Genomic DNA, 27887 nt, shown 5'->3' on the forward strand with positions numbered 1-27887 from the left:
GTCATCACTTTTCTGTATCTACTCCATCACTGCCACAATGGCGAAAAACAATCTGAGGATGGAGAGGATGCCCATGCGCACTGTAGTCCAGGGGAGGAGTCACCTATCCCAGGATACCTCGAAGACTCTCCCAGGACAACAACGTGCAAACATCCGGACCCAACACTAGGCGGCGATCTATGCACAGATATAAATGTCAGCAGCCCTACAAGCCAAGAACAGATGCATACTGGTAAGTAGCATATTCAATTTGGCGGAAGCGCATGTTTCTAGGGATCCTCGTCGGGCCCTGCAGCACCCTGTCCCACTCCTTGCCGGGCCCGGTCCGCCTCCCACTTACGACGCAGCAGCGCCAGACTGATCGCTGCATGTGTGCGCAGGGATGCCACAAACCACCTAACCAGATGTCTCCCCCGCCCCATTACATGGAGGTATTGCACCGTGAGATGTTGCACCGGCTCCTCCCTGAGATCTCCGCAACAGCTCGTGAGCGTTGCCATCAAGGACCGATGACTAAAAGTGGCCGGGATCCAACCCAGTCTCCTCCGCCAGAGCGGCGAACGAGAGAAGAGCCCCCTCCCGGTAAAGATCCCCCAGCGTTTGTATGTCTGCCGCGCTCCAGTCCTCGAGTTCCGAAGCACTGAGCACTCCCCTGCCCACTAGGAGAACCTTCGAGCGGTATGGCCGGAGCATAAGGAGTCCGGGCCCAGGTAAGGTAGAGGCAGCGGCAGTAGCATTTGTAGGCCACCACCAAAAGAAGAGGTACAGGCCTCGATACCTTTGCGGCCGGGTGGAAAAGCTTAATGATGTCGACCAATGAGAGGGGGGGCGCGGCAGTCGCAGTATCATCACGTCCTCTATCTGCCAACCATCGGGCTATCCACTGTAGCTGCACAGCTAGGTAATAATGCTCAAAGCATGGCATTGCACGTCCCCCCTGGTCAGTGGGGAGGTACAACTTTGGTAACGCAACTCTATGACGCGCATTACCCCATAGAAAGTCCCGGAGTGACCGCGCAAAGGCCACAAAGAAGGAAGCCGGGATATAAATGGGCAGGTTGGCAAAGTGGTACAAGAGTCGGGGTAAAATTACCATTTTGACTAAGGCTACTCTGCCCTTGACCGTGAGGGGAAGTGTACCCCAGAACCGCATCTGAGTCTTGACTGCTGACAAGGCCCTGCCCAGATAGCCCTCCACAAGATCCACTGGCTGACTGTATATCTGGATACCCAGATAATGTAAGGTATCCGTTTGCCATTGGACCTGCACACCCCCAAGATGAAAGCTCGGGTCTTGAGTGACGGCTCGGAACGCATATAGACAGAATTTAGCGGCGTTCATCCGGAGGACTGAGAGAGCCTCGAATTCGAGTAGAATGCGCTCCAGTTCAGCTGGGATGTGAGCCACACCTCTGACAAAGACCAACAAGTCATCCACGTAAAGCGATACCTGTTGTGTCGCATCGCCTAGGGGGATGCCGTCGGCCAGCTCCCTGCGGAGCGTGGCCGCAAGAGGCTCTATTGCGAGCGCGAACAGGAGGGGCGAGAGCGGGCACCCCTGCCTAGTGCCGCGGCCAATAGGGATGGCATCAGAGATGTACGGCCCAGTTCTCACTCTCACCGTGGGGTCCTTGTACAGAAGGGCTGCCAGCTGGAGGAACCCGAGGCCCAACCCGTAGTGCGATAATGCCGCCACCAGATATCCCCATTCCAGACAGTCGAAGGCCCTTTCAAGGTCTAGGACCAGGCAGCCCGCCCTAGGCCAGCGTTGGACACTGTCGAACGCCACTCGGAAGAGCCGCCGTAAGTTAAGGGAGGTGCTACGTTTAGGCACAAAACCATTTTGGTCGACATGCACCAGCACCGGCACCGCTTGCGCCAGGCGCTCCGCCAGCACCTTAGCCAAGATTTTATAGTCCGCATTAAGCAGAGCAAGGGGGCGTTAGGACCCCAATTGGGTGGGATTCCGCCCGGGCTTGAGCAGAGATACCAGATAGGCCTCTCGCATGGAATCGGGCAAGGTACGCTCCTCAAGGGCGGCCAGATAGAGGGTGTGCAATTTGGGTACCAGTGACTCCCGATAGGTCTTGTAATAGGCATCCAGGCACTACCATCTCATATATCAGGGCATATCTCATATATGCCCTGTTGATTCGTTGGTACGGGATCTTTGCGTACATGTTTCCACCAATACAGTTGATTCCAGCAGTTCTAGGGAAAATTAAAATTTCCTGCATGGCAATGATTCTTATGGCTCCAAGATGGCCTCAACAGCCATAGTTCTCTTACTTGATCCAATTGTCAAAACAGTGTGTCAAAATTCCAGTGCAGAGGGACACCCTGACCATGCAGCAGGGGAGGGCATTCCACCCAAACCCAAGGAAGATGTAATTGACAGCAGGGTCCCTGAAGCAATCGAATTTGAACACCTAAATCTACCAAATGCCACATTATGTATTATTGGTGAGGTCCAAAGGTTGGCTACCTGTAAGCGTTAAGGTTTTAAGTGGAAAAGATATGTAACCTAGTGCCAATCCAAGAAAGTGAACCACATGCTCCATCAGTAAATACTAATAGTTTGGTACTTATCACATTTAAAAAAAAGTGTAAACTCTCATATGCCTCACTAAAGGTGCATTTAGAAGTCATTGAGGCTTACTTGAATCACTGATCAAAAGGTTCATGGAAGGAGTGAAAAGATTTTCCCCAGCAAGGCAGGTACCTTTCCCACGGTGGAATTTAGACTTAGTTTTGGCAGGGGTAATGAAGGCACCTTTTAAACCAATGCACAAAGCCACACTCTGACATCAGACACTGGAAAACGTGTTCTTGGTAGCAGTCACATCTCTAAACAGAGTTGGTGAGATACAGGCGCTAACGTTACAGGAGCCTTACACAAGGATAAAGTAATAACGAGGACACATCCAAAGTTCCTACGGAGGTTATTCACCTTTTCACATACATTAGGCTATCACCATCACAGCCTTCCAGAAACCTGCAAGAGCTGCAGAATGGCTGCTTTCAAGAACACTATTGCTAGATGGAGTGTTCAGACTATCCAACTATGTAACTGTTCAGCAAATAAACCCATGCTCAACAAACCAAAGACAAGCTCCGCTAGGAAGTAGGGGGCTACGATGGTCTTTATGGCCAACGTCTCCATACAAGATATATGTAGGACTGCCACTTGGTCTTCTCAACATACATTCATAAAAGATTACTGCATGCATATACACTCGCGTAAAGAGGTTGAAGTGGGGCAGGCTGTACCGAAGAACTTCTCTTCTACCCACCACTCACAAAAGAAGTAATACCGCTATGTAATCTGTGCAAAGCTTGTAAATCTAGAAGAGATTTCATGCTGCAAAAGAAACCATTTACCTGTAATTATGGTTTTGCAGTTTGAAGCAGTTCTAAACTCACATGCAACCCTCCTTTTAGCAGGAGGTTAGAGGAAGGTAGGGAAAAACAAAGAAAGTCTCTAAGACTGTGGGCACACACATGGGCCTTGTGGGATTACTGTTGACGTCCTATAGGAGCGCCACCTATGTTGACACCTAAACCTCAAACTAACAAATTTGTGAAGACCGTGAGGACACTTCCAGACCCAACCACTAGATGGCAGGATTGTCAAGCATGTGAAGCAGGACACGCTTCAAACTGCAAAAACAAAATTACAGGTAAGTTACGGGTTTCTTACACACATTAGATGTCCAAGAACACTGATTTACTGCATAACAGGAGAAATCTATCCATAGCACAGAGCAACAGTTTGTTGCTTTCGCAAAGCTTCAACTAGGAAACCCACTTTCTAAGGGAGGGATTGACAGATGGATAGTTAAGTACATTCAGACATATATTAAGCTAAGGCTAAGCATTCGGTGTCTAAAGCACCTTGCACTAAATAGAAGGGAGTCTCCATGGCCTTCTTAGCCAGCATACCAGTAGCCCATACCTGCAGAGCCACACACTAAGCATTATTGTGTGGCCATTTGAGCTCAACAAGAGGCTTGAGTTGGCCAAATCTTATTAAGAACTCTATTAGAAGCATCTACATCAACTGCCACTTCTTATGGGAGTTTACTTCTGATTCCTTCATGAAAAGCATATCGTTTGCAGCAACACATGCTATGTACAGAAAATGAGAAATTTTAACTAGATGTACTGCTCGGGTACTTCTTGAACGCGAGCAGCACTTCAGGTCCTTTTTTTTTAACCAGAGTGATCCGTTTGGGTGATTCTTTTGGCCTTTTTTTTTCTTTTTTTTTTTTTTTAACGCGATGCTACAAATTTGAATGCAAGAGGCAGTTCCTTTAATGTGTATGTTCAAAAAACACTTCTGGTAGATTTGTTTACCCGTGTGGACCCTTCTAGTAATTTTGAATGAGAGCAGCAGTGTTTTGAACATGAGCAACTGCAAATCACATTTTTGAGTTGAATTTTCACCCCATACGAACTGGTCAGGTAATGTTTTCAGTGCGCAATGCGTACTTGTGCATAATTATGCTTTATTTTTTGTAATTTTGCATTATTACGCAAGTTGCGCCCACTCCTAACTCTCACCTCCCCGTTAGTGAGCTTTGATCTCCGATATTTTTCACAGCAAATAGTTAATATACACCATATATATTCCTGGTCATGGATCATTGCCCTTCACTTGCTTTGCTCACCCATTCGGGGAAAAAGCAATCTGCAACTCTTTGTCCTTGTGCTCTGTGAGCTAAGAGGAGAGTCCTTCGATATCTCAAGACTGAAGATTTCAAACAAAAACAATTCAGACCAACTCGCCCAACACTAAATGACAGGAGTATTTAGAGCATACAAATCTACAATACTACAAGCTTCAAACCTATGGTTACAGAGTAAGTAGTAATCTCCTTCAGGCTGGTTTAAAAAAAAAAAAAGGTTTGGCACCATCAAGCAGTCGATGAGGCTATTCCTGATTAACACAAAATATGTGATGTTGAAAACGTCAACACTATGTTTGACGTGTCTGATAGAGAGTTCTAGCTGCAGATTCCTTACCTTTGAATTTGGGCATCAGACTGGATCCGGAAGATTTTTCTTGAGCAGTGCCCCTGCGTGCTGGTAGGTGGCGTCTGTGGGCTCCACTTTCAGCTTCATCCATGTCTGAAGTGACGTTGCGGTACCTATATAGACACCACACAGTTGCGCTGATGTCAGTTCTTTTCTTTCCTCCCCAGCCAGCGCTGATCAGAGAAGAGCAATCCCTCAGTGACTTTTTGACTAGAATTTTTTTTTTAGACGTTTTATCAACAGTTTTTGAGTTTTTTTCCTCCTGGTGTGTTGAGGATGTCATCGCGCAAGACTGTACTCAAGCTCTGCGGAACCTGTCCCTGTCCAATATTTGGTGATGGACCTGCACCTCCTCTGTCTGTGGTATTTGGAACGTGACCACGACCCAAAGTTGTTCTCAGATTTCTGGGCCATGCACCCGAAGGCTTTGATATGTGGTCCTTAAAGCTCAGGGTAGCCCGGCATGTGTCTCCGCAAGACGAGGTCCCGGCCGAGGGAAAGGTCCTGTTTGCGAGGCCCGAAGTCTACATTGTCCATTTCAAAGTCCTCGGGACACAAGAAAAAGAATAAGTCAAAGCGTTCTTCAACTTCTCCTTGCCCGTCTTGACGGGACAATGAGATGAGGCCTCATTCCTGAAAACCTGTGCCTGGGCCGACTCCACGCCTCCCTGACTTTCTGAGAGCCGAAGCAACCCCCGCCTAACTAAAGTACTTCTTTGAAGCTATGTGCCTCATATTTGGCTGGCCTGGCCCCTCCAACATGCCTTCAGGCCCTGTGGTGTCAGCTGGGAGGCCCATCTGGGACCGGCTCCAGTGGGCCCCCAAGGATCCATTCCTGGATCCATACTGGTGCCGGTCATACCATCTCGGCCTTCCCTGGCAATGATCCAGAGGTTGACGCTCCCAGCAGGCACCTGCATCATAATCATCATCCCCATTACCTGTCTCAGCATCCAATCACCCACTCCTGTTTAATTACACTCTCACTGATGTCCTTTTTGGTACCTGGTCTAAACCCAACACGGGCTCCAGTGAAAAGGACAATTGCCCGCTTCCTTAGCCCTCACCTGCGGACCCAAACTTCCTCACACAACACCCTACATCTGAGAGCTTGGTGGTTCATCCTTATCCTCCAAGGCTCTTTCCCTACCGTTTCCCCAGATAGGTTATCTAAGAGGCTGTATTCATTTGTGAAGATGTTCTCTTCCGCCATCCTGGCATTGCAGTCCGTGAACACCGCATGCCTTTTGGGCCGTTATTTTTACACTCTGATACATTTGCGCAAGTGCTGCAACAGGTCCCGGAGGAGGCCCGGGCCATACTCTCCTAAGTTGTCATCCACTGGAGATAGGCATCAAAGTTCACAATTCAATGCGGAATTGACACGCCCAACTTGCTAGGCAGAGTGGTTTCCACAACAGTGGCCCTTGGGCGCTAAATCTTGCTGACTGCGACTGGCTTTTTGAGGGATGTCCAAGCTCCCTTATGGATTTTTTTTAGAAATTACAGTATTCTTCAGTTATAAATATAGCTCAGTGTCTACCTGCTACAGGGAGCAAAAGCCTGCTACTTGTAAATTTACTTTTCTGTCTTTTAAAATCATTCAGAAACACCATTATGTTCTCTCACTCATATACTGTTGAGTTTTCAAGGACTTTTATTTAACAATTGAATACCTCATTTCTTCATCACTGTACCCAGCCTGGGTCATAAATCTGACTGAACACTGTTCATTATCGGGCCCGACCATCTGCAGTGTGATGATGATGTGAAGTAAACCCACCCTTCCCTTACATTTTAAAAGAAAAATGTGAACCTGTCCTTATTTAAAAATAAACCCAAGGCTGCGAGCTGCTCTGAAAACACACGATTGACTGGTTGGATACACCTGTGCGATTAGTGATCCTATAAATATCCAGAGAAACCATTTTAAAGTTCACTTTTGAACTTAGTGGCCCAATCTACGTTGTTCTGTTATGAGACCAGAACTAGTCGTACATTGCATACCAGACATGATCTTTATGCAGCCAGTGATTGTTTGGGCCAGGCTGCATGTAAACCCTTTGTAAAAAAATAAAAAAAAAAAAGACATGTGGGATGTGAGAATGTGATAATTTATAGGACATGCGCATAGCTAGCAAATGTAGAGGATGCTCTAAAAAAAGATTGGGTGAGGCCATTATTGGAATCACCCTATCGTTCATGGATGAGCACTCTAGAGGCAATTAAGGAATGCTGTTGGCACATAAGGCATGGTTTTATGGCGTGTAAGATGGTTCTGTGTAGGCTGGATGTCTTGAAATGAAGATCCAGCTCTGATTCATCAAAATTCAGCCCAAGACCAGGCGCACCTGGTGCTCACACTTTAGATCTGGGGTGCAACAAGTACATAGTTACATTTCAAAGTTGCATATCGAAGAGAATATATATATATATATATATATATATCACTTAAAAAACCATAGGTTTCACACAAGTTATAGTTAGCTGTACATTTCACTCGTAAAAAACCAATGAAATTCCACGTTATAGTTAGATCAGGTAACTATAACTTGCGCGCCCACAAACTGCTGATGACGTCACATATTACATCACTTATGACATGGTCAGTGACCTCACTCATGACATCAATGATGACATCTGAAATGACACATTGTGCATTGCGGTCGCGCAAGTTAGTTACCTGATCTAACTATAACGTGGAATTTCATTGGTTTTTTACGAGTGAAATGTACAGCTAACTATAACGTGTGTGAAACCTATGGTTTTTTCAGTGAATTTGTACGGTTTTTTAAATGCTAAGTTATGTATTTATTTTTAAGTTTTGCGCGCAGAGTGCTCTTCGCGCACCGTGCGCGCGCTGTGGGCACTCGGTCCGCTTCGCGCACCGAGCGCCCACGTTGCGCATTTCGTACCGTGCACGCCTCGCCATTTTTAACAAAATATCAATTGTTTTTTTCTCCCTTGGGGGTCCTTAGATTTATATATTAAATGTGATTGTTAATTCTTTTTTTATTTTTTTTATTTTTTTTTTACCGTACGCGTACGGTAAGCTTACCGTACGCGCACTCCGTGATTTTTTTTAAAAATTATTACATTTATTTTTCATACTTTTTGGTCCTTCATGAACCCCCTGACGAACGCTAGGGGGTCTGCAGCTCTCTTCGTTGCCCCCTTTTCAGGTTATCAACCTTTGTTTTTCAGTGCGGGAGACAGAAAATGGCGGCCGATACTTTCTGATTTCGACCGATTGGAATGTTTACAGTCATGTAACCACCAATCAGAATTGAGCTCGCGCACGGCACCGTACGCGTATGGTAAGCTTACCGTAAGCGCACAGAGCGCGCTTACAGATATATATATTGATTTAAATGCTATTTTCTCAGGACCTACTGAACAGATTTACACCAGACCTGCAAAAGGCACATCCCTGACCTGAGGACTACCTCTCTGCCCAATTTCAAGTAATTCTGTTCAGCCGTTCGGGCTGTAGCTCGGACTAAAGGTCCTATGGGAAAATGCATGGGGGAAAATGCGTTTTGGGACCCCCCTTTTTTCTCAGCCCCCGCTTGACGAATCCCCCTGAGACTTTCAGGGTAGGAGCGGAGCGTAGCGCCCCATTAGTTTTGAAAAATTCGCGAGGATTCGTCAACCGGCGCCAAAGTTATTCCAAATAGAATGTTGCGGATTTCCTATGGAAACACGGTCCTAACTATAACTATCTACTGGCGACCGCCAGTAGATTATATATATATATATATATATATATATATGTATGTGTCCAACAGTTGAATCGCACTCTCACACAGAGAAGCTTTCCCCATCGCTTTATTATTGGTAAAGCAGTTGCACCTCCAGCATAATTGAGCAACTGACCGCAGCCCTGACGCGTTTAGAATAATCTTTTTCAAAGGGTTAATGCAGTCAGAAGAGCATGTGCGGCAACACCTTCCTTATAATGCCATATCGTGAGTCCTGATTGGACAACTCTGGATGAGTAATCGCGTTGCATGCTGGTTGGTGAAGTCCGATATTCCTCCCCAAATGGATGCGCTTTAAATTCAATTGCTGATTAAAGGCTCTGGTTGAGCCCCGGAAAGCGCTGCTGCATTAATCCGTGCTCTGTGTCCCACTGTTGAAGCTCGTATTTTCTGAGCTTCGTGTGTGTGTATGTGTATATGTATGTGTATATATATATATATATATATATATATATGTGTGTATGTATGTATGTATGTATGTATATATATATATATATATATATATATATATATATATATATATATATATATATAATTATTATTTTTTTTAATCGTGTAATGGATATACAGACTACTACACATTGTTGTCTGCTTTGCATAAATCTTGGAAGGAAAAACTGTTGCCTTTATTTAAAAGTGCAGGAATCTCATGCCATAAAGTAGCGATTTCATTTTGTTATTATAAGGTCTTCCCCAAACACTCAAACAAATATCAAATAACAGTTGGCAAAATAGTGTCATTCCACAGCATTCAAGTTTCAATGTCCATAGATTTATTCAATATCCATTAGATCAGGAATTCTTTTCTTGGTACAGGAGATGTGCGTATCCAAAACATTCAATTTGTTAATTCTTCAGTATATGTAAATTGCAAAGTAACCACGCAGCCAACACGTGTTTCGTCATGCAAAGTAAAGCATCCTGGACATTGAAACTTGAATGCTGTGGAATTGCACTATTTTGCCAACTGTTATTTGATATTTAAGTGCTCGGGGAAGACTTTGTTATGTTTTACTATACTGTTTTGTAGGTATAGGTAGGGTTGTGGAGGTAACCAACCTTTCTTTCCCTTTGAGCACCACTGAATATATGTTGTAAGTAGTTACACTAACCTGATTAAGAGTTGAGCGCCCGTTCAGCAACCTGGTTACCTAGTGTCTTATTGTTTCGATTTCATTTTGTCATATGACTGAGTCTGCTTCAGTTCACCTTCCAGCTGCACCATACATTTGGTCAGCATGGCTGATTACTAGGAAAGGACAGTAAGAGAGCGTTTTATCTGTTTTAGATGTTGTGCCTTCATTGAGGTTAATAATGGAAGTTTAGTTAAACTGTACTACTTATTTAAATTGTAGTTTTATTGTATGGCTTTCATCTGTACAATAAAGAAATTTGAAAGGATGGTCCTACTCATGCAGCCCTGAAATGGCGGAAGTAAATTCTTCTTCACCAATATGTCTATGTAGGGGTAAACATAGGTGTGTTGTCAATTGGTTCCACCATTTGGTTGATGATCTAAACTTTATTCAAGCGAATAAGACTTTTTCCCATGGACAACCAATAGATTTTGGGCTGATTTCTAGCAGGTTAATCAAGATAATGGTTACGGACATAACGTTTTCCATATTGGATACAGACTACAACATGGAAATAATTGTTTTATTGAAGCATGTCTGTGAGTTCTAGCATATTAGTGCAATGAAGTACCCTGATGTATCCTTCACCTTCTCAGCAATACATTGTCTATTTTCTTCACTCAATTTTTGTATCTGAAGATAAATTGTATTTTTTTTCTTCCGCAGTTCTTCGGGATGTTGAGTGTCTGTGTCATCACATGCCGAAAGAAAGACAATGGATATGAACCTCTCTATTCTGGACACCTTGCCTGAAGAAATTTCAGCTATTTGCAACCCCTTTACACTTGACTGTTGTCAAGAAGTTGGTTTGGACTGATGGTTTTAGAACGAATCGTGTGCGACTTCTTTATTTAACATTTTTTCACACAAACCTCTACTGAGTTTTGCAAGTCTAAAATTTCTCAGTATCTTTTAGAACTGTCCCCAAAAGAATGGGATTTGTCCTGCGTCGTTACGCTATGTCAATGTTTTTATGGGGATAATTTACAAAGCAACCCCAAACAGTGTGACAATTGCATTAGGCAGAATGAATGTTTTTTTTCTTTTTTCCTTATTCACGTTTTTAGCACTTTTTAAAATGTTTGCAACAAATGCACTCTGTGATAAAAGATGCAGAACTCCATAACGGTAACGGCTCTATTTGTTTTCTCAACATGTTTTTCACGTTCAATAGTTGAAGGACCAAAGTTAAAGGATGCTTTTACTTTTGACAGACTGTAATCATTTAAGCCACTGCGTGATATTTTTCTAACTGATTTAGATTTTCTAGAAGCCTAAAAGCATGTGTCAAAAAAATAAAGCCAAAATTATTTTTTCCGATCTTAAACTTTATTTTTTTTTCTAGACAAAATGCATGTGCAGATGCTATAAAACTTTCCAGCCAGGAAAACCGCTTCAGAACAGACCTCCGATATGCCATTTCTTCAGCTTGCACCCCACATAAACACAGAGGGAGCACTAATGTTAAGTGTTTTTGGAGTACCAAGAGACATGAGTGCCCCCATCACAACACGCCACGTTTTTGTATCTTCACAAACTTGAGGAATACATTTTTTAGTTTTCAAACTCCTAATGCACCCCATATAAAATGTGCAAAAAGTGAGGAATAGCACCAATCTTCGTTATTTACAAGGGCTGACGTGTGGCATAATGCTTGCTGAAAGAAAATTGACAAAATGTTCCCATGTAGATTAGTGCTGTAAATAAATACTAGTGCATTAGGAGAACTCTACTCAAACCTAGCCGTAAGAAATTAATGTGAATGCCACAAGACTATTCTTACTTATTACACAGTTCACATGTCGAAACCAGTATCTTTGTGAAGTGAGGTCTCTTGTGAACAAACAGTAAATGCTTAAAATATGTTGCAGGCAAACTATTTGGTTGGCTGATACTGTTGTAGCTTTGTGCATGTATAACATTGCTATGTAAATGTCCATAAGTAAGTATCCTGTTATACTTGGGTTCTATGACTCGACAGTGTTCCTTTGGCAGACCGGTATTTACTGGCTGGAGAGTGAGTACCATCCGCAGTCATCTCTGCGAATAAATCTCAACTTTAAACCAACTACTGGCCTCCTGTATGTTAGCGCAAAACACACCAATGTTGGATGTGTAAGTGCTTCTCAGTTCTTTGTCGAAGTTTGCTCTGGTGGAGCAATGTTTAATATAAATCAATTTATTTTATTTTGCTAATCACGCAATTCAAATGATCCTGCTTTTCGTTTACTACAATTACTGCGCTATTTTTTAACATTCAGTGATAGTAGGGAACCGACGCACAGTTCTTATCCAAGAATAAAAAGAATATTGGCAAAGATTGGATTCAAACAAGTGGTGGTGAAAAAACTCCCAGCTCCTTACGGTTTTTGGAGACTATTTAATTGGCAATGGCCTTTCAGTAAGAAAAGTTCGATCAGGAGCCTTGTGCCTGAAACTGTGCCTACTACTTGGAACCTGATCATGGCATTATTTCTTGACTAGAACCACTTAGTAGTTTTTTAACAAATATATACTTTGCCTTAAAAGTCTATAGTGGATAAAATGAGACCGCAATATGATATTGGGGCGCATATGTAGAAACTAGAATCTCTTATGACAATGCTCTAGGAAAATATATATATAGATCTATATTATATCTCTCTAAATCACGCTCTCTCCCTCGCCCTCTCTCATATACATGAGCTTTTTTACTGTAATATGGTGATTAGATGAAGTACACCGTTTGAAGGTCAGTTTATAAAATATGCTAAATATGGAGATCACAAATTGATTGTAGAAATTGCTTTAAAATAAGCAAATATGCACTACAGCTTTTCTACACTGTAATCTACTGCTGTATACTTCCTGTAAAATATTAGTTGAAGGAAGTTTGCATTTAGGTACATTCTTTGAACCTCAGCATTTCGTGGTGAAGAAAAGATGTTTTTGTATTCAGACTGTTGACAGCTACTAAGTGATTCTTTCTTTATAGCTTCATTTTTTTTTTCATGAATTACTTTATATGTTACTGTTCATAAGTGTCAAATCTACTTTTCTTTTGCAAAGTCAATAAATGGGACAGGTTGGTAATTTTAAAGTGTATCACTTCCGTAGACATATCTTTTACACTATTACACATTTGTTAGGCATAAATCACTTGTATGATCAATCAGAACTGAATGGTGTAATTGAGTTCTTGTTCATTAACTAAATTTATAAACTTTGAATATAGTGTCCTCTGCATGACCGTTTTTCCATAAAAGTCGCTTTCCTATTAACCTCTTCAGTGCCCCGCCCTTTCCCCGCCCTGTGCCGGGCGTTGAATTAGCGGGCGGGGTTCATGACGAGATAGTCTCGTCATGGGCACAGCGCAACCGCGCTCCATGACGAGACTATCTCGTCATGGGCACTGAAGGGGTTAAAAAACAAACTTTATTTGTTTATCTTTTGTGTAAAACAAACAAATTAGTAATTATAAAACAAACTAAATATTATTTACAAAGCTAGTGTTTTGTCAGCTGTTCATAGTGAAAGGAAAATTCATTCCAGGGAGATGTCCCACAACCCTGAACTTTCACACTGGTGTTAGTTCCACTGTTCAATAATGCTGACAGCAGTAGGTGGAGGTCGGTTCACATCTCTACTTCTGATCCCCTGCCGCTTTTTCACCTTTGCCCTGTCGGGAAAAGTAAGTCTCCATTATGTGGTTTTGGTAGTTATAAATATGAGTAACTCTCTCTCTCTCCTGGGACACATTTTAAATAGACATAATACCTAATTTAAAACTAATATGTTTAAGAAAACAAACAATGCATGTAAGAATTAAGTGCACACATTTGGAAATGCATATATCTAATAAGTGCCCTACAACCATCTAGAAGGGAAATTGACTTTGTAATGAAAGGTTGGCCTTTGGTATTATCTCCTGACCGTCAAGAATTCTTCTGGAAGATGATATGGTAAAATTGCGTGAAGCCACCAAAACGCCCTCTAAGAAGTTGATTACAGAAACTTTACGCCTGGCTGTTTAGACATCAACTGCGCCTTGAGCCCCTCAATTGTGAGTAGTTACGCTTACCAACCCTGATTGATTGATGCCTTTCAGCCATCAGGCTTGATACGTTTTCGGGCTGTTTTCTAGATAAATCCAGAACTGGGGGCCATCTAACCCCTTTAGTGTCAAGGTCTTACTCAATTTACCAATTCTGAGACCGAGAACCTGGTGGGCTATAACCCCACAAACCTCCTGCATGCTAAATAGAGATGGTGCATTCTGGGCAATGATCAGTCCTGTCAGACTCTCTGGAGTACTTGTTAGTAAGTTCTAGACCCTTTTTCACCATGAATAGACACACTCAATATTACGCACAAACAGTATAGCGTCCTAATTTTATTTCAAACAATAAGATTAAACTCCTATCATAGTGCATAATGTGTATATATAATAATGACTAAAACAAACAAGATAGTTGCAACAGTGGCTATCAGATTAAATAAAAGGAAAATGGTCAGCATTATATTGGTAATTCAGTATTTTGCTGCATTTGCCCTCCAACTTATCCCTTCCTGTCTCTACCTAAACTCCTTTAGTACTAAAATGAGCCAGGAACATTAATTAGATGGTCTGGTACGTGCATACCTTAATGGAACAACAAAGATGTTCCAAGGGCATTACTGTCTCTTTCCCCAGCCCCTACCAGTTATCGTGTTCTAGCATACCCTGATAAGGCTATCTGGCTTTCTCAGGCAGTGTTTTCATCTTCGAAAAAGATGTTCTCATCTTCTGTGCCAATTCTCGATCCCTCCGCTCCTGGAAGATCCTCTTACAAATCTCTCATTTGCTTTGAGTTTATATACTTTTTGGGTGTCTTTTATTAAACATTATGAAGCATAACGATCAACGTATTACCTCTTATTGAATGTTACTGTGAACTGAAATCAATACAACCTCTCACCTACTTGCTTTGCTACACATTAACTGTTGAAATGTAGATATGGACTGTAGAACAAATCAACATGAAACAATATGAAGCACAAAGCACTGGTGTACACTTCAGCTGGGCATAGCAAATCATTTCTGACCTATAGTTTCATACTAAAGCAAACCTAAAATGACATAATTGTGCAAACCAGAGTAAGCTAAATGCAGCATGCATTTATAATTGTAAAATATATAAACAAATAAAATGAATATATAAAATGCGACTGAGAAATTTAAAGCAATAAAAGGAAAGATTAAATCTGGGTGCCCTTTTTGTATCCCAAAGGAATTTTTATGATCCTTGGTTTCATAAGGGGCTTCAAATGATTTTAAATCGCCTTATTTCTAACTGGAAAATCCTTTATATAAGATATTTTCAGCTATTGGAGAAAAGTTGGACAACTGCATTTTCAGCGAGCACTGTAGAGTACTGGTAAGAATGGCCACCGAATGGCGATGGATTCAGCAGCCTCTATAGGCTCCTGTGACTGCTCCTTGGGATTCTGTACAGCCATTTGTGAAGGTTGTATGTTGGAACAACGAGTTCCACAACGACTTCCCTAAAAACAAGGGCGCTACCATGACCTCGTCTAAACCACGATTAATTTTTACCACGCATTCCTTTACCACGATTTTTTGTGGTAAAGGAATGCGTGTTAAAAAAATGCTTATCTACTACCCCGATCCCCCTCCAACCCCTATAAAAACGAATTCCCCCGCCCTAAAAATAAACCCGATCACCCACACCCCCTAAAAATTAACCCCAACCCCTAAAAACTAATCTCAGACCCCCAACCCTGAATACTAACCCCAAAACCCCCACACCTTAAAACTAAGCCCAAACCCCTCTCTTGTCTTTAAACTGCAATCCCTGCACCCCTAAAAACTAACCCCGATCCCCCACCTCCTGAAAACTAACCCCACATTCCCTAAAAACTAACCACGAGCCCCTCCTACCTGTTCCTGTGCAACGCTCCTCCAAACTCAGCCCTGCCTGAACACTAGACCGAATCTGCCTTGACCACGCACATGCGTGATTAAGACTGAGTTGGTGTTCGTGCAAGTCGTCGTTCGGTTTTCCGTGACTCCGGAACTCTTGTTCTGGAGTTGTGGCAATGGTCGTTTTCCATTTGTGAATATTATTCCCAAAGATCACGCAGAAAATGTAAAAAATCCATATGGGCGGATGGATCAGCTGCTATCAGGTTATAAGTTTGGCCAAGGATTAATTGGAGTTCTCAGTTCAGGACTAGTGACACCAGATGATTCATGAGCAGTGAACATGGCTGTAGTTTACCTCACATACAGCATAAAATTAAGGGAAAATTCAGAATCTTCCTTCTTCCTCCTTTGTTCTTTAGTCTTGGGATACCACAAAGGCTAAAGGATCCAGATGATGGAGGCAAAAATACTGATATTGTTGGCTTTGAGAAAAAAGATTATCCTAGTGTGTATTCAAGTGATAAGTTGAATAATTCTTCAGCTAATGAGGTCAAACCCCTATTGGCAGATGTAGTACAAGCATGGGCGAAATCTGTGTACCAGGAGGAAGAAAAAGCAGATCTCCTCGAGTGCTACGAATGTCTAACTTTCACCAGACAAGGATTTCATCACTGTCCCAGTCATTCAGCATCCCAGCAAGAGTCAAAGTTCCTAACTAGATTCTTGCATGACAGTATATATTTTGTTAGGGTGCTCTGTCCAATATTCCACCAAGGGAGATGTAAATGATGATTTGTATGTTGGGCAACGTCCGCCTCCAAAGTGCTGAGTTCTTGGATAATATAGTTTCTTTGAGTAAACTTTGGTTTATTCCTCAGTTCAGTGGAACAAAGCAGCTGTTTTTTCTACAGAAACATGCCTGATAAGTATTTAAAGGGCATCAAACCAACATTAAAGTTAAACCAATCCATATAATTCCAAAAACCAATTTATTAAAAAGAATGTACTATTTAAAACCAAGCCAAAATAACAAATATTGAATGAGGCAATTGGAAAGGTAATGACTGTCTGAGGGAGAGACTGGCAGACCTGGTATTATTTAGGGTTAGGCAGAAAACTACGCTCCGCCAACGTAGCAGATAAAGCCAGCCACTCCTGCTCACCGGCCTGCTCCCTGCTTCTGAAAGCAGCCAGGCCGTGGAGGGCCTCCCCGGGCTCCGGTGGACCCTGTCTCCAGCGTCCGGACCCTCAGCTGGCTTGCAGGACGGGGGGCTCCCGCACCCTGGGGCCCGCCGGACGGGGCACGAGCCCCGGTCCCAGCTTCTGAGCCCTAGCCAGGCCCGTAGAGCCTCCCCAGCCCTGGTGGACACCCTTCCCCAGCGCCTGGACCCTCGGCTGTCTTGCAGGACGGGGGGCTCACACACCCCGGGGCCCGCCGGACGGAGCACAGGCCCTGTCCCGGTCCCCGCTTCCGAACCCTAGCCAGGCCGGGGAGAGCCTCCCTGGGCCCCGGTGGACACCCTTCCCCAGCGCCCGGACCCTCAGTGGGAATCTCATTCATCCATTCATGCACGTCACGATCCACAGGAAGGCCCGGCTCCCGTCCAGAGTCGCCGCCACCCCGGAGGGAGGCGCCTCGTCCAGCCGCGGCGCGTGCCCAACCCGACCGACCCAGCCCTTAGAGCCAATCCTTATCCCAAAGTTACGGATCTGATTTGCCGACTTCCCTTACCTACATTGTTCCAACATGCCAGAGGCTGTTCACCTTGGAGACCTGCTGCGGATATGGGAACGGCCCGGCGTGAGATTTACACCATCTCCCCCGGATTTTCAAGGACCAGTGAGAGCTCACTGGACGCCGCCGGAACCGTAACGCTTTCCAAGGCTTGGGCCCCTCTCTCGGGGCAAACCCATTCCAGGGCGCCCTGCCCTTCACAAAGAAGAGAGAACTCTCCCCGGGGCTCCCGCCGGCTTCTCCGGGATCGTTTGCATTACTGCACTGGACGCCGCGAGGGCGCCCGTCTCCGCCACTCCGGGTTCAGGGATCTGAACCAGACTCCCTTTCGATCGGCTGAGGGCAACAGAGGCCATTGCTCGTCCCTTCCGAACAGCGCTCGCCCATCTCTTAGGACCGACTGACCCATGTTCAACTGCTGTTCACATGGAACCCTTCTCCACCTCTGCCTTCAAAGTTCTTGTTTGAATATTTGCTACTACCACCAAGATCTGCACCTGCAGCGGCTCCACCCGGGCCCTCACCCCGTGCGCACCGCAGCGGCACTCCTACTCGTCGCGGCTTAGCCCCCGCTGCTCTCAGCGCCGGCGACGGCCGGGTATGGGCCAGACGCTCCAGCGCCATCCATTTTCAGGGCTAGTTGATTCGGCAGGTGAGTTGTTACACACTCCTTAGCGGATTCCGACTTCCCTGGCCACTGTCCTGCTGTCTATATCAACCAACACCTTTTCTGGGGTCTGATGAGTGTCGGCATCGGGCGCCTTAACCCGGCGTTCGGTTCATCCCGCAGCGCCAGTTTTGCTTACCAAAAGTGGCCCACTAGGCACTTTCATTCCATGCCCGGCTCCATGCCAGCGAGCGGGGCTTCTTACCCATTTAAAGTTTGAGAATAGGTTGAGTCTGCCCCACCCACCCGGGGGCAAGGGAGGGGGCTCCCGGAGCGATGGGAGCAGGCAGTCCCCGGTCCCTCCCTGGGTAAGGGACCACGCGAGTCTTCAGACCCCTCAGCCCGGCCACACGGGACCGGGTACCTGGCAACGAGGGAGGGTCGCTCCACCTCGCCTTCATTGCGCCACAGGGTTTCTCTCGGCCCTCCGACTCGCGCACGTGTTGGACTCCTTGGTCCATGTTTCAAAACGGGTCAGGTGGGCAACCGACATCGCCGCAGACCACTGGTGCCCGGCGTGGGCCTCCCTGGCGGTGCGATGCGGTCGGGCGCAATGAGAACTGTCCACCCCAGTCGAGCAGGGGGCCCGTCCCCCCCCCCTTCAACCGCACCGGCGCGCCCCTCGGGGCAGCCGGGAACTGGTGCCCGGGGGAGGCAGTCGAATCTCTCTTGGCCCCGTGGACACGGCGAAGCTGCTGCCAGGGGGGCTGTAACACCCTCCGCCGGAACGGAGGGCCACCTGCCACCCCGAAGCTTTCCCAGCCGACCCGGAGATGGTCGCGGTGCACCGCCGCGGAGGAAATGCACCCTGCGGGGGCCGGGAAGGGCCCGGGCGCCGGTCCCGCGGAGGGGATCCGGAACTCCTGGGCCACCGGCCTTCCTGCCGTGTTGAATCGTCCGGGCAGACTGCACGGACCCCACCCGTTTACCGCTCAACGGTTTCACGCCCTCTTGAACTCTTTTCAAAGTTCTTTTGTTCTTTTCAACTTTCCCTTACGGTACTTGTTGGCTATCGGTCTCGTGCCCGTATTTAGCCTTAGATGGAGTTTACCACCCGCTTTGGGCTGCATTCCCAAGCAACCCGACTCTGAGAAGACCCGATCCCGGCGTGCTGGTGGCTGCTACCGGCCTAACGCCGTCCGCGGGGTGAGCCTCGATCACAAGGACTTGGGCCCCCTGAGCGGCACCGGGGAGCCGGTTTTCTGTACGCCACATTTCCCGCGCCCGCCGCCGGGCGGGGATTCGGCTCTGGGCTCGTCCCTCTTTCTTCTTCACTCGCCGTTACAGGGGGAATCCTGGTTAGTTTCTTTTCCTCCGCTTAGTGATATGCTTAAATTCAGCGGGTCACCACGTCTGATCTGAGGTCGTAGTCTGAAGACGCTGGAACGTCAAGGGGGTTGACGGGGAAGGCCATGCCCCTGCCGGAGCAGGGGCCTGGCATTCCGGCAGCGCATGCGCCCTCTTTTCCCCGGATCGGATCTGGAGGGGTTTTGCCCTCGCAGGGAGCCAGCCGCGGAGGTTGGCACCCGAGGCGAGTGTGCAGCTAGTGGGATACAATGGATAGCCACGCGCGGCGCACAGCCAGGTGACCCGGGACGGGCCCGGGGCAGACCGGTCGCCAGGCCCCCTTCTCGGGGGGGGGGGGGGGGGGGGGAGGGGGCCAGGCGCGCCGGCGGCATACCTCTGCCATGGGTGATCGGGGGGGGTCTGATCTTGTGGGGGGGACGAAGGGGAAGCGGAGCTCAAACTGTGACAGCCCCAGCCGCGTCCCGGGGCCGCAAGGTGCGTTCAAAGTGTCGATCAATGTGTCCTGCAATTCACACTAATTCTCGCAGCTAGCTGTTCTCTTCATCGACGCGTGAGCTGAGTGATCCACCGCCAAGAGTCACAGGCAACAATTTTCGAAAACGTTCGCCAACCTGCGGGCGCAGGAGAGGCGGGAGGAAGGCAACTCCGTCCACTGCCCACGCGGCGAGACGGCCCGGGTGCCCCGTTAAAGACTTCCTCTCTGGGAGTCAGACAGCACTGTGGGAAGAAAAAAAACATTGCCAGGTGCTCGGCCCGGGAGCCCGCCCACGTGGGGGAGCGAGGGAGGGGGTCTCCCGGAGCGATGGGAGCAGGCAGCCCTGCAGCTGCTGGTCCCTCCCGGGGTAACCCAGGAGGGACCACGAGTCTTCAAACCCCTCAGCCTGGCCACACTGGACCGGGTACCTGGCAACGAGGGTGGGTCGCTCCACCTGCACATCAGCCGTCCGTCGCCGGGCGGCCCCGAGCCATGCCAGCAGACTGGCGATCAGCCCACCACCCCCCTCCCCATCCCGCACGCCTCCCACCGAGCGGAGCAGGGGTCCCCTCGCAGGCCCTTGGCCCCTTCTCTTCCAGGCCGCCCTGCTGCGTGAGAAGGGCTGCTCCTCGGTCGCCAGGAACCCGGTCAGGTCGGGTCTCGGGACACCCCGAGAGCCCAGCTGGCGCCAGGGCCCTTTTGTGGGAGGGGTGGTGCCAGCCAAGGGATGCACTGCCATTCGGTTCCGGGTGAGCTTAGGTTCCGTCCCTTGCGCATTGGTCGGGCCTTCCCCGGGGGAAGGGGCCGAAGTCCCGGTCCTCACCCGAGCGCCCCATGCGGCCGCGGTCCGCTCCGCCGGCCGGGGCGCGTCAGGGCAGGGCAGGGCCGGGCCCTGTGCCTACGGTGCGTGCTCGCCGGAGGCGGGCCGAGGGCTTCGGGCTGGCGCTGTCAGTCGCTCGGGCCGCTCCGACGTTAATGATCCTTCCGCAGGTTCACCTACGGAAACCTTGTTACGACTTTTGCTTCCTCTAGATATTCATGTTTGATCGTCTTCTCGGCGCTCCGCCAGGGCAGGGACTTAATCAACGCGAGCTTATGACCCGCACTTACTGGGAATTCCTCGTTCATGGGAAATAATTGCAATCCCCAATCCCTATCACAAACTGGGTTCAGCGGGTTACCCGCACCCATGTAGCGCGCGTGCAGCCCCGGATATCTAAGGGCATCGCAGACCTGTTATTGCTCGATCTTGTGTGGCTGAACGCCACTTGTCCCTCTAAGAAGTTGGACGCCGAACACTGGGGGTCGCGTAACTAGTTCGCATGGAGGAGTCTCGTTCGTTATCGGAATTAACCAGACAAATCGCTCCACCAACTAAGAACGGCCATGCACCACCACCCACAGAATCGAGACAGAGCTATCAATCTGTCAATCCTTTCCGTGTCCAGGCCGGGTGAGGTTTCCCGTGTTGAGTCAAATTAGGCCGCAGGCTCCACTCCTGGTGATGCCCTTCTGTCAATGCCTTCAAGTTTCAGCTTTGCAACCATACTCCCACCGGAACCCAAAGACTTTGGTTTTCCGGAAGCTGTTCGGGCGATCATGGGAATAACGCCGCCGGATCGCTAGTCGGCATCGTTTATGGTCGGAACTACGACGGTATCTGATAGTCTTCGAACCTCCGTCTTTCGTTCATGATTAATGAAAACATTCTTGGCAAATGCTTTCGCTTTGGTTCGTCTTGCGCCGGTCCAAGAATTTCACCTCTAGCGGCACAATACGAATGCCCCCGGCCGTCCCTCTTAATCATGGCCCCAGTTCCGGAAACCAACATAATAGAACCGGAGTCCTATTCCGTTATTCCTAGCTGAAATATTCAGGCGACCTGCCTGCTTTGAACACACTCAAAGTAAACGCTTCGGACCCCCAGGACACTCGGTCAAGAGCATCAAGGGGGCGCCGAGAGGCAGGGGCTGGGACAGGCGGTAGCTCTTTCGCGGCGGACCGCCAGCTCGATCCCAAGATCCAACTACGAGCTTTTTAACTGCAGCAACTTTAATATACACTGTTGGAGCTGGAATTACCGCGGCTGCTGGCACCAGACTTGCCCTCCAATGGATCCTTGTTAAAGGATTTAAAGTGTACTCACTCCAATTACAGAGCCTCAAAAGTCCTGCGGCGTTACCAGCAGGGGGAGGCCTGCCGGGCTCGGGGGGGGGGGGGGGGGGGAGAGGGGGGCTGCAGGGTCCGGGGGGGCTGCAGGGCTCTTGGGGGGGGGGGACCCCATGCTGTGCCTCAGGCATGGGAGGCCCGCAGGAGCTCCCGGATGCCCGGGGGTCTCGTGGATCCCGTTCCAGGCACTTTGCCTCACCGCGGGTTGGAGGAGGGAGCACCGGACGCCGAGGAGGTGTCGTCCGGACTTAGCCCATCTGGTCCCTGCCTGAGAACCGCCATCCCCAGGAAGGGCGTCCTGGCATACCCTGCCCCTAGTAATCCGGAGAAAGGCTACCCCCTTTCTGGTAAACCGTGCGCACCGAATGACTGACGGGAGCCTAGGCCCGGACGCACTGACCTCCTGGAGCACTGGCTGGAATTGGGGAGGCGAATGAGCCCCCATCGGGACTTCCAGGGCAGTCTGGACATCTGGTTGCCCCATTGGAAAGCATTGCGTGCGACCAGATGGCTGAGGGATAGGTGCGGGACCGAAAGGACTCTCATCTGCCCGCGCTGAGCCATAGCGGTAGGGCTCCCGCCTGCCCTTGCAGGGCTCCAGGGCTCTGCACCAGGGACCCTTGTCCCGGGCAGATGGACACTTGGCAGGCCGCATGACGTGTGCTCCAAGGCCCTGACCAAAACCCGGGAGGCCCGGGGCTGGTCCCTGCTTCTCAACGCAGCCAGGCCGGGGTAGGGAGCCTGCCCAAGCACGAGGGACCCCAGTCCCAGGCACACTGTCCCTCAGGTTGTGCGCTCGTTTTTTACAATTATTTTCACAATTGTGCGTAGTTGCGCTAGGCAAAGTCCACCCAGCCCTAGTTTTATTGCTGTCCAAGCTTCATGCAGAAATAGACTGCTTTAATAAACTTTTCTGGGAGAATATTTGCCCATTTACATGTGACTTCGATATGTATTAACCCCTTCAGCGCGGCGCGGAATACCGCGCCGTGCTGAAGGTTCGTTGCGCGGGCGGGGCCGTGACGGAGCAGTTCCGTCATCCGCACAGCGCGACCGATGCGCATGACGGAACCACTCCGTCATGCGCATCGAAATGGTTAAACATTCTACACTGGATAAAAATCTCCATAGCTGTTCCTTAAACCAACCTAGGAAAAATGTGGCATTGTTTCAAATACAGGCTTTTACAGTAGATAGCGCTACTACATCATATACTGTGGTGAACATCTCAAATTGTGGGAAGGAGAGGGGGGCACATGCGGTTAGATATCCTCAACACCAAGGAGATAATATAATGCGTGTCACACCCCCTTCAGACTCAGACCCACAAAACCATTCCTACACCCACTCAGACCCATACAGCCGTTCACCCACAAAACCACACACCCACTCACAGACCCACACAGCCACTTGCAACCAATCACATACTCAGCCCGACCTTGCAACAAACCTGGAACAAGCAGTCCAGAACTTCACCCGGATCACCAACGCTGCCCCCGAGTCACCCCCTTCCAACAAGCCAAGACCTGCAGACACCAAACAAGCCAGCTGGTGCACGCCAGAACTCAGGACAATGAAACATAGCTGCAAACAGCTGGAGAGAAGATGGCACACCAGCAATGACACCACAGACCGAGTCACTTTTAAGTCAGCCCTCAACAAATACCACCCGCGACTGAAAGACACGAATAAAGGAAACCCTGACGAATCGCATGGAAGCAAGCGCCAACCAGATCAAGGAACTCTTCAGCATAGTCTCAGTTCTCCTGCCCTGCAGCCCAAGAGCACAATCCCTCCCTCACAGGAACTCTGCAGTGCTCTGGCAAACCATTTCCACAACAAGATATCCACCATATAAAAGACCTTCAAGCCCCAACCCCCTGACCCCACAGCCTCCATTCTACAACAGAAGCCTCTCCTGATGAGCCACTTTGGAACAGCTGAGAACGCCACAGCTATCATGAACTCCATCTATTCTGGAGCACCCACTGACCCCTGTCCCCATCACATCTTCAACCTTGGAGGTAAGAATATCGGCCACCAATTCACCATCATCCTCCACGCATCCTTCGCCACAGACATCTTTCGGGACGTATAGAAACAGTCAGAAGTCAGACTACTCCTTAAGAAACCCCCAGTGAACTCCAGAACTACTGCCCCATCTCACTGCTCCCTTTCCCCACCCAAGTCCTTGAAGGCCCTCAACCAGCAGCCCACCAAATACCTAGAGAGAACCTGCTCGATGCCTCCCAATCTGTTTTTTTATGCCAACCACTTACTGAGACCGCACTGATCACTGCCACTGATGGCAGCCACACCCTCCACAACATAGGAGAATCAGCAGGCCTGATCCTCCTTGACCTCTCTGCAGCTTTTGAAACAGTATCCTACCACACACTCATCAGGAGTCGACACCACATCGGGATCCAGGAAGATGCCTTCAGAGGATCGCATCGTGCCTCACAGGCCAAACTCAGAAAATCAGTCTACCTCCCTTCGCCTCAGAACCCAAGAGCACCACCTGCAGCGTCCCTAAAGGTTCATTCCTCAGCCCCACCCTCTTCAACACCTACCTTGTCAGGACCCACGACCTTAACATCGTATCCTACGCCGATTATACCAGATCACCCTCTCAGCAGACCCTACCAACTTCCAAAACTGCACGAAGAATATCGCTGACGGGATGAAGACCAGCTGTCTGTAGTTCAACACTGACAAGACCGAAGTGCTGATCTTTGGCAAAAACGCCTCCCCTTAGAACAACACCTGGTTACCCGCTGTACTCGGACCCACACTGACCACGCCGGCAACCTCTGCATCATCCTACACAGTAAGCTCACCATGAAGCAGCTGATCAACGCAGTCTCCTCCGTCTGCTCCCACACCCTCGCCACACTCTGAAGAATGTTCAAATGGCTCCCCATCGGCACAAGGAAAACCATCACTCAAGCCCTAGTCCCCAGCCGGCTAGACCATGGCAATGCACGTTACGCAGAACCACCACCAAACTCGGGAAGAGACTACAAATGCTACAGAACTCAGCTGCTAGACTCATCCTCAACCTACTCAAACGGACTTGCATCACTCCACACCTTAGGAACCTCCACTAGCTCCCTGTCCAGGGAAGATGCGAATTCAAGTTACTGATTAACTCCTACAAAGCCCTCCACGATCTAGGACCAGCATAAATCAACCACCACCTGAAATTTCACCAACCGACTAGAGATCTTTGCTCTGCCACCCTCGCACAGACCCCGCTCATTTGCCGAAGCCACAGCAGAGGCTGTTCCTTCTATCTTGCAGCCAAGTCATTTGACCGTCTTCCCCTTCATCTACAGACATCACCCTCTTGGGAACATTCAGGAAGAGACTCAAGACCTGGCTTTTCGACTGAGCCCACTACCTAGTCTGGATACCCTTCCAGGGGATTTGCAGCGCTATACAAATACTGACTGGTTGATTGACTCACCCAGCAACTCACACACCCACTCACACACCCACTCACAAAATCACTCTCAGACCCACAAAACCACTTGTGGACCCACTTACGCAACCACTTACATGCACACAACCACGTGCTCTCCCACAGACCCAGAAAACAACTTACACATCCACTCAGAACCACTCAGACCCTCACAACTCACCCATACAGCCACTCACAAAACCACACAACGACACAGCCACTCAGGCAAACACATACAGACAAAGGCGCACACATGCCCACAGACCCAGAAAACCACTCCCACTGACACACCACCACTCACATTCACTCACACACCCATACAACCACTCGCACCCATACAGCCAATCATACACCTTCTTACACATCCATATGCCAACTCACACCCATAGTCATTCACACACCCGCTCACTTACTCAAAAAACCATTCTCACAGCCACTGATCCATGCAGCCACTCACACACCATTTACCCACTCTTATCCCACACAACCACACGCCCACTTGTAGAACCACAAAACCACTTTCACCCTCTCACACCCGTACAGCCACTCAGACCCACACTACCACTTGCACACGCACCCACCCACTCACGCACACTCACCCATAAATCCACCACCCGCTCTCCCACAAACCTGCTCTCTCACACACCCATACAGCCACTCATACACCCACTCAGACCTACAAAACCACTTACACATCCTCTCAGACACACAGCCACTCGCACCTATTTACGCACCCACACAACCACTTATACACCCATACAGCTACTCAAAGACCCACAATATCACGCGCACAGACACCCACTGATACACCCGCATAGCCACTCACACCCATTTAGCCACTCGCACTCATACAGCCACTTGCACACTCACTCAGACTCACAAAACCACCCACACAGTCACTTGCATGCCCAATTACATACCCACTCACACCCACTTACACACCCTTACAACCACTCCCATACCAACTTGCACACCCATACAGCCACTCACTTAGCCAATTACACCTCAACTTAATTAAATATTACTTCATGTTAGAAAAAAAGCCCCTAGAGATTCACTGAAAAAAAGTAAGGTTACAGGGACATTATAGTTAGGGACCAGATTTTACACACAAAACCATCAACAGTTATAGTTACCTGATGGAACTATAACTTGCTGCCCTGTAATGCACTGCTTATAACCTCACATATTACATCACTCATTACCCGGTCAGTGACATCACTAATTACATCATCTAGTGAGTTGAAGTGTTTCGTAAAAGTTTCTGAAACCTAAAGATATCTATACTAAGCTACTGCTTAGAATTACTATTCTTTCAGTTTTACTGGGTGATCCTTTTTCAAACATATGTCGTCTGATCTACAATCTCGTTTTCAAAGCAGGTGTACTAGCCTCTACACTGACACATGTTCCCTGCTGATGTATATGTATGGTTGTGCTATGCAACAGACTAAGCTTTTCATTGAGACTACCCTCCATGGTGATGGCGGAATATGGTTCTGTTTTATGACCTACTGACCAGTTTCCTTAGATCTCTCTCCTTTGTGATGAATTACTCTAGTAGTAGATTACAATAAATGTGTCTGTTCCCTAAGATATTTTTCTACGGTGATGGCTTGGTGTGGTAGACACCATTATAAAGAATAATAATTTTACCAGCGGTTTTTCACACAGTGGCCTGTCTGTTAACGCCTCCCCACAGGTTGTAAGTCATAGTGGTTTCTGTAAATCTGACATTTGCACTAAAGCCTTTCCAGGTTTGTGAATGGTGGTGTTGTGGTTTGCAACAGTTTAACGTATATAGATAGAAGTTTTACTTAGCCTATTACTGTTTACTGTAGTGGTTTAGGAAATACAAGACTATCCACCGAACTGTCGTTTGTGATCAGCGAGTGTAGTAGTTGATAAGGTTACTGTGAGCTCTGTGCTGTACATCTTTCACCGGTGTCATCGTCTTACTTTTAAAAAATGTAAATGGTGTGTGTATGTGTGTGTGTGTGTGTGTGTATATATATATATGTGTGTGTTTTTTTTTTTAAAAGTATCCTGAAGTTTACTTTATGCTGTCATCAGTAATGTCACTGTCATGAGTGATGTAATATGTGGGGGGGCATGGCCAAACACTCAAGATGGTGGACGTGCTCTAACAGAGCTCCGTGTCCCATCCCCTGGTTATCCTGCACATCGCGGCAAAATCTCACAGCAAGCTTCCCTCGGGGATACCCAGTAGG

At 47.9% G+C, this 27887-nt stretch overlaps 1 protein-coding gene and 3 pseudogenes across 1 annotated transcript in view; 1 reads left to right on the plus strand and 3 right to left on the minus strand.

The window, feature by feature from the left end:
- LOC146863944 (tetraspanin-36-like) overlaps window positions 1-13013 on the plus strand; it is a 120009-nt gene extending 106996 nt beyond the window's left edge. Inside the window, exon 7 of the mRNA XM_085629715.1 lies at window positions 10601-13013. Within this exon, the coding sequence (XP_085485841.1) occupies window positions 10601-10687 (87 nt within the window). The 3' untranslated portion in view covers window positions 10688-13013. The remainder of the gene's footprint in view (window positions 1-10600) is intronic.
- A 4574-nt stretch (window positions 13014-17587) lies between these two features.
- Window positions 17588-19585, minus strand: LOC146863945 (28S ribosomal RNA; annotated as a pseudogene).
- A 392-nt stretch (window positions 19586-19977) lies between these two features.
- Window positions 19978-20128, minus strand: LOC146863946 (5.8S ribosomal RNA; annotated as a pseudogene).
- Window positions 20129-20997: 869 nt separating this feature from the next.
- On the minus strand, window positions 20998-22236 carry LOC146863947 (18S ribosomal RNA; annotated as a pseudogene).
- Window positions 22237-27887: the final 5651 nt, after the last annotated feature.

This window comes from Triturus cristatus, chromosome 2_1, assembly GCF_964204655.1.
Source record: "Triturus cristatus chromosome 2_1, aTriCri1.1, whole genome shotgun sequence".
NCBI lineage: Eukaryota > Metazoa > Chordata > Amphibia > Caudata > Salamandridae > Triturus > Triturus cristatus.